We start from the raw sequence: 15,720 nt of genomic DNA on the forward strand, positions 1-15,720 counted from the left end.
TACTGCTGCCCCGAAGTGTTGGGCAAGGAACCCTGTAGCACCGGTTTGTGCTGCAGTTATTTTTTTTCTCGTGACCTTTAACCTGCGGGCTCATATGTGGAGTTCTTGGTTTTTGTGTCCAAGCGTTGACGTCCTGGATGACTGACAGCTGTTTTTGTATCAACGAACCTTAAATTTGACAAAGTGGTTTATTTTGACCCTAAATGCATCCATAATGACTCTAAAATGATCTGACTCATTTTTTAGAGTTTAGCTCTCTTTCAGACTGAATGTTTATCTCTTCAGGTCTGATGGCAACGCCTCAATCAGCTCCTGGAAACCTGGAGAACAAAATCCTAGAGAGTCGAATCAACAGTGGCAGCAGGGAGAACAGCACAGTGGACTTCAGTAAGGTAAAGACCAGAGAACAGCAGCTGATCCAGTCTGAATGTGCCGGACTAAACCTGAGGGTCAAACGCCTGGGGCCTCATTCATCAAACGTTTGTAGAAATTTTCGTATAATCCTTCCTAAGAACAAAATTTAGAATGTTCATACGAATGGTCAAAACCCTATTTATGTAACCTGTGGTGGGTACTCATACGCATGTTCCTCCGCACTCGTCTGATAAGTTCCACCTGTGCGTACCCAGGTGCTCGTGTCTGTTCTCAGTCATTTACTTACAGAAACACCCTCAATTAACCATATTTGGTCATGCTACGTCCTCGGCACGTTAGGAAATCCCCCCCAAACCCAAACGTTATTGACGGCAAGATCGAGACACTGGCTGTCAAAGTGCAAAAGACCCAAACAAGTTGCAGAGGTTTTAAACGTGGTCGGGACAGAGGAAAGATCTCCGTCAGGGATCAATCGTAGATAATGGGTTGTCTTTTACGTTTTAATTGAAGGAGTTGTTCTGGTTGGAGTTAGTTTTATTTGGAAATGTTGTTTGAGAGTTCAGCTTCTTCTGCTCTGTCATTCAGTCTGACAACTCGTGTATGATCAGGGAGCGGGGGAGGTTCTGGGGGTTCTGGTAGTTGTAAAACAGAAAATGGACTGGAATCTGCTTGTCTGACATTCCACAAGGTGTCCCAAATCACAGCATAGCTCCAGAAGGACGTCATTCAGGAATCTGATCAGTTCCCTCCAGAGATCACGCTCTGCCAAATCCTCCAAAAATAATAATAAGAAACAATCTTTTACAAGCAAAATCACAAGGCTCCTCACGAGGACAAATTAAGTTAAATACTAATAAATAAATAAATTAAAAAAGATATAAAAGATTAAAACATGGGAAGAGTAAAAATTGTTAGTACAAAAAATGTCAGATTTCCGTCAGTCACGGGTGTTTTAGCACCAATAATGTGACGCAGGTGGTCATTGGTGCAATTTTAAAACATTTATTTAGACTCTGTTTACTTTTTTATCCCTGAGAAAATGCATCTGTTTAGATGGAGAAACTCTTTCAACTGAAACATCTTTTTGGGATGGAGGTTTACAGTCATGTGACAGGAGGAGCCAATCAGAAGCTGTGTTTATGTCTGGGATGACGGGTTTGTCTCTCAGCAGGACTGCGACTGTGTGTGTTTGCTGCTGGCAGCTGGCAGGAAGCCTGCAGTAAGTCTTTCAGCAGCTGTCATCCAATCAGAGGCCTGTGTTGTGGCTCGTCGTGGTGCTGCTCTGTGATTGGCTGTGACCGTCAGCTCAGCTGTTGTTCCAGTGAAAATGTTTTGTGACAGAAACGTCAATTAAAAACTTTCTGTTAAACATCTTGAGACAAAAACAGGAAGTAAAACTGCAGAATATGTTAATCCCCCTGGTGTGTGTGTGTGTGTGTGTGTGTGTGTGTGTGTGTGTGTGTGTGTGTGTGTGTGTGTGTGTGTGTGTGTGTGTGTGTGTGTGTGTGTGTGTGTGTGTGTGTGTGTGTGTGTGTGTGTGTGTGTGTGTGTGTGTGTGTGTGTGTGTGTGTGTGTGTGCGTGCGTGCGTGCGTGCGTGCGTGCGTGCGTGCGTGTGTGCGTGCGTGTTAGGTGGACATGAACTTCATGAAGAAGATCCCGCCCGGTGCTGAAGCCTCAAATGTCCTGGTGGGTGAAGTGGACTTCCTGGAACAGCCGGTCATTGCCTTTGTTCGGCTGTCCCCCGCTGTGCTGCTGACCGGACTCACAGAGGTCCCGGTTCCTACTAGGTAAATCCACAAACACGTCCTCTGGACATGTCTCTACCAGTCTGTCGGACTCTTGTCTTTAACCAGGACTTCTAAAGTGGTCGCTTCCTGATTTGGACCAGGGTTTGGTCCCTGTAATGACCGCTGTCCTATCAGGATCGGACCAGAGCCTGCTGTGGTTTAGGGTCTTGGTCTGATCCAGATACACCAACATGTCTCTAAACATTGAAACACCAAGATCACATTAGGAAGTACAGAACTCTCTCCTCTGTCCAGGTTTCTTTTTCTGATGCTCGGCCCGTTTGGGAAAGGCCCCCAGTACCACGAGATCGGCCGGTCCATCGCCACTCTGATGACTGATGAGGTGAGTTGGAAACCACGGCAGACCTCCGTCTGTTTTTTATTTAGTGGGAACTCTGGATTTCTAACTTTGACCGGGTATCTGGTAGGTTTAGAGGTTTAGGATCCACAGCTCCAAAAAAGAATTTAGCTGATTTTTATTCATCTCAGAGAAATATAATTAACAATAATGGTTATGTTCTTCCTGACTTTATTTAGAGTATTTGGATTTTGAGGAAAAGAAAAATGTTCTTATTGAAGATCTGTTGCAGTGAGTCCACAGACTGATGGGTCTGATTGTTGGCCATTTTCAATCACCAGTAAACTTCTCGGTGCTTCTCTAATTAGTTTTTCTAGTTTGGATTTAAAACCATTTGGAGCTTCTCAGACTTTGACCTGTGAACTTGTTTGCTTTCAGACTGAATGAAGAAACCAACTGGCCTCAACGCTGCTAAATGCTAACGTTTCATTTTTGTCTGTTCTGGTTCGGTTCTGTCGTAGGTCTTCCATGACGTGGCGTACAAAGCTAAGGACAGGAACGACCTGCTGTCTGGGATCGATGAGTTTCTGGATCAAGTTACCGTTCTGCCTCCGGGTGAATGGGATCCCAGCATCCGCATCGAACCTCCAAAGAGCGTTCCTTCTCAGGTGAGAATGCCACTCTGACGTCATCGGACGTGGATCTGTCGGGTGGCCGTGAATCACGAGACCAACGACCATCTACCCTCTGCAGGAGAAGAGAAAAATGCCAACTCTCCTGAATGGCTCCGCCCACAACTCTGACATTGTGAAGGAGGCGGAGCATCACACAGGGCCAGAGCTGCAGAGAACGGGCAGGTGTGTGTTAAGTTCACATTGTTGACGCCAACACAGCGTGCTGGTTCAGTGATGTAAGTTCTTCCTACAGGATCTTTGGAGGTTTGGTGAACGACGTTCGGAGAAAAGCTCCGTTTTATTGGAGCGACATCAAAGATGCCCTGAGCCTTCAGTGTCTGGCCTCCATCCTCTTCTTGTACTGTGCTTGCATGTCACCCGTCATCACATTTGGAGGTCTGCTGGGAGAAGCCACCAAAGGGAACATCGTAAGAATCAGAGTGCCTCTGAAGGGAAATAAAATATGAGACCATTTGTTTTTCGTTAACCTTTTCCATTTTATAAACATCCTTTTAAATCATATTTTTATATTTGTGCACACAAGCAAAAAGAAGGGAAAGTCCGCCCTCTTTCAGTCTTCCAGATGTTGATCTGGAGTTTTAAACCAACCTTGGATCAACAAAAACATGACAAATAAAAACCAGAACGAATAAGGACTGAGTCTGCCTTTAGGATCAGATTTATGGATTACATGATCATTATCAGTTCTCTGGAGCATATAGGTGTGTGTTGGCACAAGGAGGAAAGACATCAGCAAAGACTTCAGACACTTACCTGTAGCTGTACATCAGTCACTTGCAGTGGGAAACATTCAGACAATAGGTTCACCCTGAGGTCAGAGGTCAATGCTCCAGAACTGAACTTCAGAGGAGGTCTAAGAGAAGTGTGGCGAGTCTGTTCTGATTCTCATTCTCTCGCTTGCTCTCAGAGTGCCATTGAGTCTCTGTTTGGAGCGTCCATGACTGGTGTGGCCTACTCTCTGTTTGCGGGTCAGCCTCTCACCATCCTGGGCAGCACCGGTCCAGTTCTGGTGTTTGAGAAGATCCTCTTCAAGTTCTGCAGGTGAGGTTGGAAGACACTGTTGTGTCTGAGGAACTTCAATGTTCAGCTGGTAAAATAGAGTCTTGCTGTTGGGTTTCTACAGTCAGAACCGGGCCCGTATAAGTTAGACCAGGGCTACTCGAATAGCAGTGGCCGAGGGCCACATTTAAACATTGCTGTGATGTTGAGGGCCGTGGGTGGGGTGCTGTTAGAGTCCCCATGTATTTAAAGGTCTGGTCTGATGGCGGGGCGGTGCTGGTGGTCCGGAGGCCACAAAGAGGGGGCTTGTGGGCCAGACCTGGCCGTGTATTAAGTACCACTGGGTTAGACTTTCTGATTACGGACTTCATGTTGCCATGTTGCAGCACCTCCTGCTGGCAGCCGCCGGTGTTAGACTCTGACCTGAAAGTGACGCATCACTGACCCAGCACAGGAAATGGTTTGTGTGTGTTTGATTAAGAGCTGAAATCTCCAGAGCCAAACTCTGGGTCCTGTTGGGTTTTGATGTTTCTTGGAGGGTTGTCGTGATGGAGCATCCCAATCAGAAACACCTGAAGGGGTCCGACTAGCTTAGTATTCCTGATTTCTGGTAAAACTCCTGCTGAATTCTGGGAAGTTTTTTCCAGATTGTGTTCAGCTCCAGATTTAGGTTATCGTTTAAAAGCATTTATTATTGTAACTAGAGGTGGGAATTGATATGTTTTTATCAATATCAATGGCATTGTCGATTGTGTCTATCGATCCAATTCCTTATCAGTTCCAGAGTAATTAAACAGGTGGCAAAAAACTAACTGCGCACGGCTCCTGCATTATCAGTTTCTTTATGATAAATAATCAATTGTACCTGTATTGGTAGGAAATATCTTTCCAAATGTTCTCCTTCATGCTCCCAGTGAAGGTAGAGTCATCTTCGTTTTTGGTGCAGTGTTGCTGTAGCATTTGTAGTGTGTGTGTGTGTGTGTGTCTGTGTGTGTGTATAAGATAAATGACGCTAACATGAAAACCCGTGTTAGTTGATAGGTTACCTGCAGTGTTAACAGGAGAGGACGTGCGAATGTCACCCAGGGTTTCCCTTACATAGGCGTAGCCGTGGCAGCCCGCCACGGCTGAAATCCCAGCGCCACACCTACAAGATCCCAAGTTTTATTGATTTTATTTTATTTTTTTATTCTTTTTTGCGCCGTTTCCCGAAGAAGCAGCGGGAACTACTCTGTTGTTGCTTGTGATCACAGCCGGCAGGCAGCAAGGAGGAGGCAGGGCAGGGTGGTTACAGTTAGGGATGAGCATACGGATAAAGCATTTTTGACGAATACGAGCATGAAACAAGTGTAAAACTCATAAATATCTGTAATCGTGCTGAAGGAAAATCCTCATTGGGTAACTGACTGTCTTCACGCTCTGTGATTGGCCAGTCACATAGAGCGCCCGCCCCTCCCTACACACAAAACTCAGCAGCCAGGAGCTCAGTCCGCTCGGCCCAGGCGTCCACGCACACACACAGACAGTAACGGATCTCTGTGCTTGCTTCACTGTTGCTCACATTTCTTCAGTACTCCCTACGTTTTCTTCAGCTCGCCTCTTTTTCAGTTCATTATTTAAAAGTTACTTTTTTCGTAACGTACGTGGTGCATTTGACAAGACAGAGCTGAAAACGGCTCGTGCCTGCATCGGTCACTGCCTCCGCTCTGGTCGGGTTTTTTTTTTTTATTATTTTAACTCTCTCTCTCTCTCTCTCTCTCTCTCTCTCTCTCTCTCTCTCTCTCACACACACACACACACACACACACACACACACACACACACACACACAAACCTTAATCAACATTGTTTGTTTAACTGTGTGTGGGAAAAATGCCAACAACTTTAGGAAAAAATCAGTTTAATCAAATTAAAATAAAATGGTTCTAGTGTTTTATATTTCCTAGTTCCTACTGCATGAGTTCAGATGCATTAATTCATGCAATTAAATATTAATGTTCTGATTTTACAGAAACTTGTTCTGTAACAGTTTCTTTACTATTGTGATCAGAAATATTTAATCTCAATTCTGAGGCTGCTCTGTAAATAGTTTTCAAATAAACATTAAACATAGCAACTTCTGATCAATCCATATCAATTTCAGATTTAAAATAATGTATTGATGTAAACCACACCCACTACTTTCCAAATAATAAATAAGGTGCATTCATCTGTGTATCTCCTTTGATCTGCATTAGTGATATTTTCAGCACCAGAACAGTGAAGCAAAGAAACAGATTCCTGAGTTTATGTTAGTAATTTAATTTATTAGATGCATCTGACCTGTTCTATTTTTCTCTGAAATGAGATCAAATCAGTGCTTCTATGGGTTGTCTCCTCTCTGCACTAGAAAAATTTACTTTATCATAATGTTCACTGTAATGCATCTTGATGTTCTTAACAAATAAATTAAATCAAAGATATTGGTCAATAATGCCAAATATGTAAATTTGTGTTTCAGTCATTTTATACTGGCTTAAAAATACTTCATTAAGTCTGCTAAGCAGGGGTGTAGAATGTTTTTAATAGGGCCAGCCCAGTAATGAGCTTGGACCAAAATAAAGGGGGCAGAAGGAGATGTTTTTCCAGACACCAAGAAAAATTAAATGCCAAATCCACCCTGCAAAGTGTGTCACTGAGAGTTTAAAACAAAAATTATTCTTGTTGAAATATTGGTTTATTCACCTTTAATAGTTATTAAAATGTAGCAGTTGCTGGATTGGTGCAGTTCAAAGTGGACTGCATCAAATAAAACACGTCACTAACTTTAAGTTTTAGCATATTTTGTGCCTAAAGGCTTTTGTATATTCTGAATGCTTCCTCCCTTGATGCTTTCCGTAAGCTACGCAACGTGTGCGGTGACATTATTCGCGCCGACTGAAGTTGATAAGGGGAATCATTTGCAAAAGTGGCGAACGATTCCTAGGAATTGAACCAATGGGAACCGGTTATCAACAAGAACCGGTTCTCGATTCCCAACCCTAATTGGAACTGGTTCTTTTTTTATTTATATCTTTTTGTTAATCCTGTAAATATTATTTGAACTTCCTGTTTTCATTCCTGATGTGGCACCTTAAGAAACATGGAGAACATTTTATGTTTATTTATTTGGCAGGCGCTTTTGTCCAAAGCGACGTACAATTTATAACCTATAGGGCTTGTGATCTGGCGGAAACCGAAGTACCCGGAGGAAACCCACGCATGCATGGGGAGAACACGCAACTCTGTACAGAAAGGCCGCAGCTGAGTTTTGAACCTGCAACCTTCTTGCTGCAAGGTAGCAGTGCTAACAACTGTGCCACCATGCAGCCCATTTTATAAACCTGCTACGGAGATGTGCTGGGTAAACCCTAACCCTGAGTTTTTAACCAGAACCAGCAGAATATGAATCTATTTTCTGTTTTCTGGGTTTTGAGTCTGTTTGGCCCTCACAGAGAGTCTGAACATGTTCCGTTTAATGTCCTGACCCGTTTGGTTCCATCCTCAGTGACTACCAGCTCTCCTACCTGTCCCTGAGGACCAGTATCGGACTATGGACGGCGTTCCTCTGCCTGCTGCTGGTAGCCACTGATGCCAGCTCCCTGGTCTGCTATATCACCCGCTTCACTGAAGAGGCCTTCGCCGCTCTCATCTGCATCATCTTCATCTACGAGGCTCTGGCCAAGCTGGTTCACCTAGGGGAGGTCTACCCCTTCAACATGCACGACGAGCTGGACAACCTGACCTTTTACACGTAAGGCAGACCATCCCCAGTCCTCCAAATCATCCCCAACACTCTGCTAGTGGGACCAGAATTGGGTCAGGGTCAAAGTTCAGCAGATTATATGGAGAACTGCTGGGTTACAGAACATTTATGTCTAGCTAAATCTCTTAAAACAATTGAAGCTCATTTTTCTCATTTAAAATGAACGAAACAAACTTCTTGTGGTAGTTGGTCCAATTCTGAAGGACCAGGATGTGTTGGTCTGTAATGAAAGCAGGTTTGGACTGAAGTTCTGAGTCTTTTCCAGGTGTCAATGTTCTCCACCTGCCAATGCTTCCCTCGAGGTCCAGGAGATCTGGAGGAGCAGAAACGTGACATCTGAGAACGTGGAGTGGGAGCTGCTGAGCGTGAAGGTAGGACACCTGATGGTTCTGGTCCAGCGTCACTAGTAACACCTTCCAGAACATCATCAGAACCCAGGAAAGTTGCTTAGGTTTCAGGACAAGAGACCAGGGGCCTCATTTATGAAGCTTGCTTACGCACAAAACGGGGTCGGAAAACTGCGTAAGCAACTTTCCACGCAAACTTTTGGATTTATAAAAGAAAACATTGTGGAAAAAGGTGTGCAACTTTAAGCTGACTAAGGACCTTACTTAGGCACATTTTGGACATGGAGAGCTCCTGCAGCGCTGCTCCTGAGAAGGATACAACTATGAATTCCAGCAGCGTTATCACTTGTACTGCAGTGAGATTTGGTTTTGTTTATATTTTAATGACGGACACATTTGATCTGCATTAATAAAAGGCTTAAACGTTACTGGCCTCCTCTGCATGGTCAGTGTCTCTCTCCTTCTCTGGCACGATGCCATGCACGCTTGCCAGTCCGAGTACAGCTGAGTTCCTAACGGCGAGCGGTGGGGGATCAGAGGTGCTAGGGCCTCCGCCAGTGGCAGACACACTCGTGGTGGTGGAAAAACATCCATTTTTTTTATTTTATTTTTTGCCTCCACCTTCAGATCGGACCATTTTTTATATCCGCCACAGATCTCTCTGAAGAACTCGGCATTGACGGCTTCAGCAACGCTGTGCCACTCTGTGGATTTTCTCTTATTTGTTTTGCAAAAGCACTTCTTTTCATTTCTCCACCTCACCCACAAGTACCTCAACTTCTGCTTGTGAAATAGCGCTTCCTTGACCTGCGGTCGCCATCGTTAATGGCGGAGCGCTGCAACGAGCCGGCTTATATTTATGCATGAGATCCACAAGGCACTTTGCATTGACCATTTATGGCAGAAAGTGGGCGTGGTGAGGGCGGGATGTGACTCAGAAACAGCTGAGAACCTTTCTAGTTAGTCTCTGATTTATGAAGCGGAGATTGCGTGCAGCTGTGCGTACTCCATGTTTTATAGATCACAAACCTACTTGGCTTAAGTACAGTTTTTTTAAGGATTCTATGCAATGTTTTATAAATGAGACCCCTGTTCTGTTTGTTAGGAAGTCTAGAGCGCCACCTGCTGATCAAACTGTTATGGGGGACCTAAAAGCATCTTCAGGTTAAATTCACCTGGATCAGGTACAAGGTTTTAATTGTGGAGACCTGATCCTGAGACTGGGTCGGAGGTTAGGAGAAGATTTAAATTAACAAACTGAAAAAAGTTTCTGTTAATTTTTCTGAATGTGAGACGGAAAATTTTTTTTCTTCTATTTCCTGTCAGTTTGAGTCACAGCAGCATCTAGAGGCCATCAGAGAAACTGCAGCTCTGTCTGCTTTTCTGTCTGCAGGAATGTCTGGATCTAAACGGAAAGTTTGTCGGATCGGCCTGCAGCCACCACGGTCCCTACGTCCCTGATGTGCTCTTTTGGTCCGTCATTCTCTTCTTCACCACCTTCTTCCTCTCCTCCTTCCTTAAAAAGTTCAAGACTAAGAGCTACTTCCCCACAAAGGTCCGTCTGTCCTCTAACAGGAATAAAGTACAGGTTTCTGGTTCTGTTTTTCATCAGAAGTAAATGAATTCTGGTTGGTTTCCTCCTGGTTTAACGTCTGAATCAAAGAGCTGTCCAGTAAAAGTCTCATCCAGCTAAAGTTCAGGTCTGTGGTCAAACACCTGGAAAAAGCTGAACCCAACAGTCGGTGTTTCCATGGTAACCAGGACTGATGTTTCTATAAACCAAAGACGCTTACAGTCAGCACCACCTGCTGGTGACTAAAAATCTGTTACCAAAGGTCAACATGTCTGAAATCTAAAATATTGTGTGAGACAGGAAGTGATGTCATGTCTTTGTCAATCTGGAGATTTTGAATCTAACCCTGAAGTCCGATTAAAACCGATTTTACGTCGTTGTTTATTTAACTTAGTGCTTTGTGCTGTGAGACGAGTCCAGCTGTTCCAAACCGACCAATCAGGTCACAGTTTCATTACATCACAGCTGATCAGCGGCGTCAGTTTTTAAAACTGGTGGGGATGATGTACATAAAGGTGTGTGTGGCTTAAACTGCTGGGGACAATTATTTATTTATATATAGGTAGTTGTTTAATGTTTAATTATAATACACACTGCTGTGTATTAACAGGAGTTGTTCTTTACCTTGTTTTGCTAAAGTTTCAGCTGCTTCCTGTAACCATCCTCAGAGCTGTGACGCTGTTGGTGGCGTCACTTCCTTCTCTGTTTATCAGTGAGCGACAGAGGACAATGATGACCTGTGCTGCCCGCGCCCTCCTCGTTGATGATGCAGTCCCATGCATGATCTAATGTTTAGACTCCATCGTCTCTGTTCGTCTACATGGGCAATGAGCAAAGGGAAACAACAGCAGAAAGGAAAGAACAACCAAAACAAAGAACAGAAATCCAGAAAAACAAGAACCAAAACAGAGATGACTCTTCCATACATCAAATGCATAACAGAAAAAATATTGACAACAATGAAATAGTACATCCAAAACACAAGATATCCGCAGGAACAAAAATGTGGAGTCATTTACAAAGTCCCAGCAAACCGGACGCCCACTCAACACACGAACAATGGAACATCAAAGAGGGACGATGGGGTCTGCATGTTAGATCACGCACGGGCCTGTGTCGACGACGAGGAGGGCACGAGCATCAGAGGGCCACATCATCCTCTGCTGCTCGCTAATAAACAGAGAAGGAAGGGACGCCACAGCTCTGAGGATTGCTACGGGAAGTAGCTGAAACGTTGGCAAACAAGGTAAAAAACAATTTGTTTTCTGTGTTTTAAGACAACCAAGAAATGTGAGTTATGCTGTAGTTTTTAAGTCAACAAGCGATTAAAATAGTGTGTGTGTGTGTGTGTGTGTGTGTGTGTGTGTGTGTGTGTGTGTGTGTGTGTGTGTGTGTGTGTGTGTGTGTGTGTGTGTGTGTGTGTGTGTGTGTGTGTGTGTGAAACAGCATTTCCTCTTGCTGAAGGTGTTTTGATCTGCAGGTGCGATCGGCTATCAGCGACTTTGCCGTCTTCCTGACCATCATGATCATGGTGCTGCTGGATTATCTGGTGGGCGTTCCTTCTCCTAAACTCAGCGTTCCCGACCGATTTGAGGTAAAACCTTCCTGCTGTGTGTTTGGATGAGACTGTTCTGTCCTTGTTCTTCATGTATTTATTAATTTTACATTACATTTGGAGATTCTGGTTCTGAGGACAATAACTGACAAACTACACAGATTTATGTCTGATGTAAAAGTAAAAGGATCCAGTTGGAGGGCCTGTTACTGCTAGCATGAATGGCACTTAGCAGTGATGAGATGATTGAGGCCGGTTGTGATCTGTGTTTATCCCTCCAGCCCACATCCAAACACCGCGGCTGGCTCATCTCCCCCCTCGGAACCAATCCCTGGTGGACTCTGCTGGTTGCCGCCATCCCCGCTCTGCTCTGCACCATCCTGATCTTCATGGACCAGCAGATCACCGCCATCATCATCAACAGGAAGGAGAACAAGCTGAAGGTGGGTGCAGACTCATCAGTTACAGGCTGACCGCTGACCTCTGCTGGTTTTCACCTCCCTGCGTGTCCGGCTGCAGAAAGGTTGTGGTTATCACCTGGACCTGCTGGTGGTGTCCGTGATGCTGGGTGTGTGCTCCATCATGGGCCTGCCCTGGTTCGTTGCGGCGACGGTGCTCTCCATCTCTCACGTCAACAGTCTGAAGGTGGAGTCTGGCTGTGCCGCACCTGGCGAGCAGCCCAGATTCCTGGGCATCAGGGAGCAGAGGGTCACGGGTTTCATGATCTTCATCCTGATGGGCTGCTCTGTCTTCATGACCTCTGCCCTCAAGGTAAATGTCTATCAAAGACTTTTACTTTGAAAAAAAGTAAGATAAATAATGTACTTCCTGTTTTTCTTCAGTTCATCCCAATGCCTGTCCTGTATGGAGTCTTCCTGTATATGGGCGTGTCCTCGCTCAAAGGCATCCAGGTGTGTGTGTGTGTGTGTGTGTGTGTGTGTGTGTGTGTGTGTGTGTGTGTGTGTGTGTGTGTGTGTGTGTGTGTGTGTGTGTGTGTGTGTGTGTGTGTGTGTGTGTGTGTGTGTGTGGCTCAAATATGGAAACAATAATGAAGCATGAAGTTAACTAAATGTTTATTTTTTTAAGTAAAATCTTTTTGATTCCGTCTTTTTAAAACTTTTAAGTTATTTCTGTCACTTTTTCTGAGCCGACCCTTTTGGGTCTGAGGGGTTTTGAGTCGACCCGGTTGACCTTGGTTTAGAGCTCTACAGAACTAGAACCTGTTTCTCAGAACCTGACCAGAGCGTTCTTACACTCCATCTACCATTTGTCTACCAGCTGTTTGACCGGATCAAACTATTCGGGATGCCGTCCAAACACCAACCGGACCTGATCTACCTGCGCTATGTCCCGCTGTGGAAGGTCCACGTTTTCACCGTGGTCCAGCTGTCCTGTCTCATTCTCCTCCTGGTCATCAAGCTGACGTCTGCTGCCGTCATCTTCCCCATGATGGTGAGAGCAGTGGCACCTTCTGAGGAACTGGCTTTATAACTCACCTCTGAACCGGTCCATTCTGCAGGTTCTGGCTCTGGTTTTTGTTCGGAAGCTTCTGGATTTCTGTTACAGCAAGAGAGAGCTGAGCTGGCTGGACGACCTGATACCAGAGAGCAAGAAGAAGAGAGACGACGACAAGAAGAAGAAAGAGCAGGTGAGGAGGAGAAGCGGCTCAATGAAACCGTACGGCTGGTTCTGTTTCCTGACCCGATCCGTTTGTTTCCCTTCAGGATGCTCAGCAGATGATGGAGGAGACTGAGGAGGAGGAGCCTTATGAGCGTGAATTCCCCAACAAAGCCATGAAAGGACGGTGAGTTGGGTCGGAACACGGCCACGGTTCTGCTGGAGTTCTGCTGCAGGTTGTAACCCGTCTGTCTCTCGCAGCTCGGACCCGTCAGAGGTGAACATCTCCGATGAGATGGCTAAAAGTGGAATCTGGAAATCCGTTTCTAAGAACTCTGAAGGAAACAAAGTTCTGAAGCGCTGTAAAAGGTAAATGCACCTGGTTGGGGGCGGGGTCTCTGATGGAGGTGTGAAAACCAGGAGGTTTTTCTCCATTTTTCTTTTCCAGTTTGGAGAAACTTCCATGTGTCCGGATCAACATGGGGGACGAGGACAGCCAGAGATTTATCGACTCTGAGACGGCATTATGATCCTTCAACAGGCAGTTGGAGGAGAAGGGGGCGGAGCCTCTGACTGCCTGAGAGGTGAAATGCCACAGGAGGACCAATCAGTTTTCACCTCAGCGCTGCTCTTCTGTCCCCGTTTTCTCTGATCGGATGAAAGTTTTGTTTCCTCGTCGTTTTATGATGAAACTCTGGAAACGACTTCCTCAGGTGATCGTTTGGCTTTTACCTGGACGGTCCACGCCGCGCTCTGGACGATAGCAGACGGATGATTCTTCATGTTCTCCAGAAGCACGTTCAGTTTGACCTTTCACCTCTGACAGACCCACACAGGACTGAATGTGTGATTAAATCCACCGTGTGTGTGTGTGTGTGTGTGTGTGTGTGTGTGTGTGTGTGTGTGTGTGTGTGTGTGTGTGTGTGTGTGTGTGTGAGAGAGAGAGATCACTAGTGCCTCACCACGTTGCCCTTCAGCAGGTGGCATTTCTGTGAAACTTTCCGGTGTACGGTCAGAGCGAGTTCCTCTCGTCGAACTCATTGACGATAAAATCAGATCGCTGTGAGGTCACAGCAGTGATGTGCTGCTGTATGGAAAGCCAAAGGGTCCCAATGTGGGTGGGTCATTGTTGTCTACTGGTTGGATGACAGATCTTTGATCGGATTGGTGGAGAGAACATTGACGGTGTCAGTGTTTGAACACCAATTGTGACTCCATTGGTTTTCCATATGTCTGTGTAGCTGTCAGAGCTCCCTGTGGCTCTCTAAAACCCATTTAGGTTTTAATGAATTATTTTACATATTTATTTACCAAATGTTTAGAGGAAACTGATGTTTCCATGACAACAGGAGCTGAAGCTCCTCAGCTGTGAGGCCCGTCATCTTTAAAGAGTTCTCTATCAACAGCTGCAGAGTGGGGAACGTTAGAGGACTTGCCTCAGAACACCTGGATCAGGTTAACCCATCCTCTAAGTCCAAAAGACATCCCTCTAGTCTCCAGGTCTTTGTCTCTTCAGGTCCGCTTGATTCAGGATAAAACTGTTTTCTTGTTTTTTTACAGAAAGTACTTGTTTGGGGAAAATTGACACAGACCCCCCCCCCCCCCCCCCCCCCCCCCCCCCCACACACACACACACACACACACACACACACACACACACACAAAATATGAAATAAATTTCAAATAATTTGAAAAACCAAAACCTTCTGAGGTTTCGGGTTTCCTTTGTGGATTCTCCTGTCATCTTAGAACATCTGAGGTGAAATTAAACATGAAATTGTCTCAACTGGAGTAAAATCCTTTTAATAAATGAAGAATGAGGTTTGATTTTTTTTTTCATGATTATTTTAAAATTTGCCATCTTTTTAATGAGGAATCTGGTCTTTGCATTTGTAGTTTACATGTTGTATTTTATTTAACTTTTAGTTCTGATATGTTCTTTGTTTGTTGCAGCTGCTCTTGTGTACTCATCACTTATTAAATTTAACATCAACCAGAATCTGTATTTAAACACAGCTGAGGTGAGAGACGGGGGTGCACTGATACCTGCACCGGGTAAACCCGAGACCATCTTAAAGTGTTCGGATTCTTCAGGAGCTGGGGGCTCATTTTTCAAACATTGCGTAGAATTCTTACTAAAACCGTACTTAAGCTCAGCAAAAAAATGTACTTATGCCAAGTAGGTTTTTGATCTATCAAACATGGAGTATGCACAGCTGCACGCAATCTCCGCTTCATAAATCAGAAACTCTACAAATGTTCTCGGCTGCTTTATAGTCACATCCCGCCCTCACCACGCCCACTTACTGCCATAAATGGTCAATGCAAAGTGCCTTGTGGATCTCAAGCATATACATAAGCTGGCTGTTGCAGCACTCCGCCAATGACGATGGCGACCGTAGATCAAGGCAGATCAAGGAAGCACAATTTCACAGAAGCAGAAATTGAGGTACCTGTGGGTGAGTTGGAGAAATGAAAGGAAGTGCTTTTGCAAAACAAATAAGAGAAAATCCACGGAGTGGCACAGCGTTGCTGAAGCCGTCAATGTTGTGAGTTAATCAGAGAGATCTGTGGCGGATATATAAAAAAAGATCAGATAAGGCATCCCGGCTGAAAGTCACGTGTGCTAACCAGTCAGCCAACCGGAGATCTCCCTCGTCCAAGTAGCCAGGGCGCATGATCAATTGGG

The 15,720-nt window shown here is 45.0% G+C and overlaps 1 protein-coding gene across 6 annotated transcripts in view; it reads left to right on the top strand.

Annotated features, from left to right (window-relative positions):
• Window positions 1-13,784, top strand: part of slc4a7 (solute carrier family 4 member 7) — a 49,370-nt gene extending 35,586 nt beyond the window's left edge. For all 6 annotated transcript variants that reach the window (XM_070551804.1, XM_054740796.2, XM_070551805.1 and 3 more), the window contains 19 exons: window positions 286-392; window positions 2,006-2,163; window positions 2,419-2,506; window positions 2,983-3,129; window positions 3,215-3,318; window positions 3,389-3,563; window positions 4,064-4,197; window positions 7,682-7,927; window positions 8,205-8,310; window positions 9,680-9,841; window positions 11,340-11,453; window positions 11,696-11,857; window positions 11,934-12,185; window positions 12,257-12,325; window positions 12,693-12,866; window positions 12,934-13,062; window positions 13,139-13,218; window positions 13,293-13,400; window positions 13,480-13,784. In XM_070551804.1, coding sequence (XP_070407905.1) covers window positions 286-392; window positions 2,006-2,163; window positions 2,419-2,506; window positions 2,983-3,129; window positions 3,215-3,318; window positions 3,389-3,563; window positions 4,064-4,197; window positions 7,682-7,927; window positions 8,205-8,310; window positions 9,680-9,841; window positions 11,340-11,453; window positions 11,696-11,857; window positions 11,934-12,185; window positions 12,257-12,325; window positions 12,693-12,866; window positions 12,934-13,062; window positions 13,139-13,218; window positions 13,293-13,400; window positions 13,480-13,561 — 2,597 coding nt within the window. In that variant the 3' untranslated portion in view covers window positions 13,562-13,784. The remainder of the gene's footprint in view (window positions 1-285; window positions 393-2,005; window positions 2,164-2,418; window positions 2,507-2,982; window positions 3,130-3,214; window positions 3,319-3,388; window positions 3,564-4,063; window positions 4,198-7,681; window positions 7,928-8,204; window positions 8,311-9,679; window positions 9,842-11,339; window positions 11,454-11,695; window positions 11,858-11,933; window positions 12,186-12,256; window positions 12,326-12,692; window positions 12,867-12,933; window positions 13,063-13,138; window positions 13,219-13,292; window positions 13,401-13,479) is intronic.
• The last annotated feature ends 1,936 nt before the right edge of the window (window positions 13,785-15,720 follow it).

This window comes from Nothobranchius furzeri, chromosome 5 (genome assembly GCF_043380555.1).
Source record: "Nothobranchius furzeri strain GRZ-AD chromosome 5, NfurGRZ-RIMD1, whole genome shotgun sequence".
In the NCBI taxonomy this organism is placed as follows: Eukaryota; Metazoa; Chordata; class Actinopteri; order Cyprinodontiformes; family Nothobranchiidae; genus Nothobranchius; species Nothobranchius furzeri.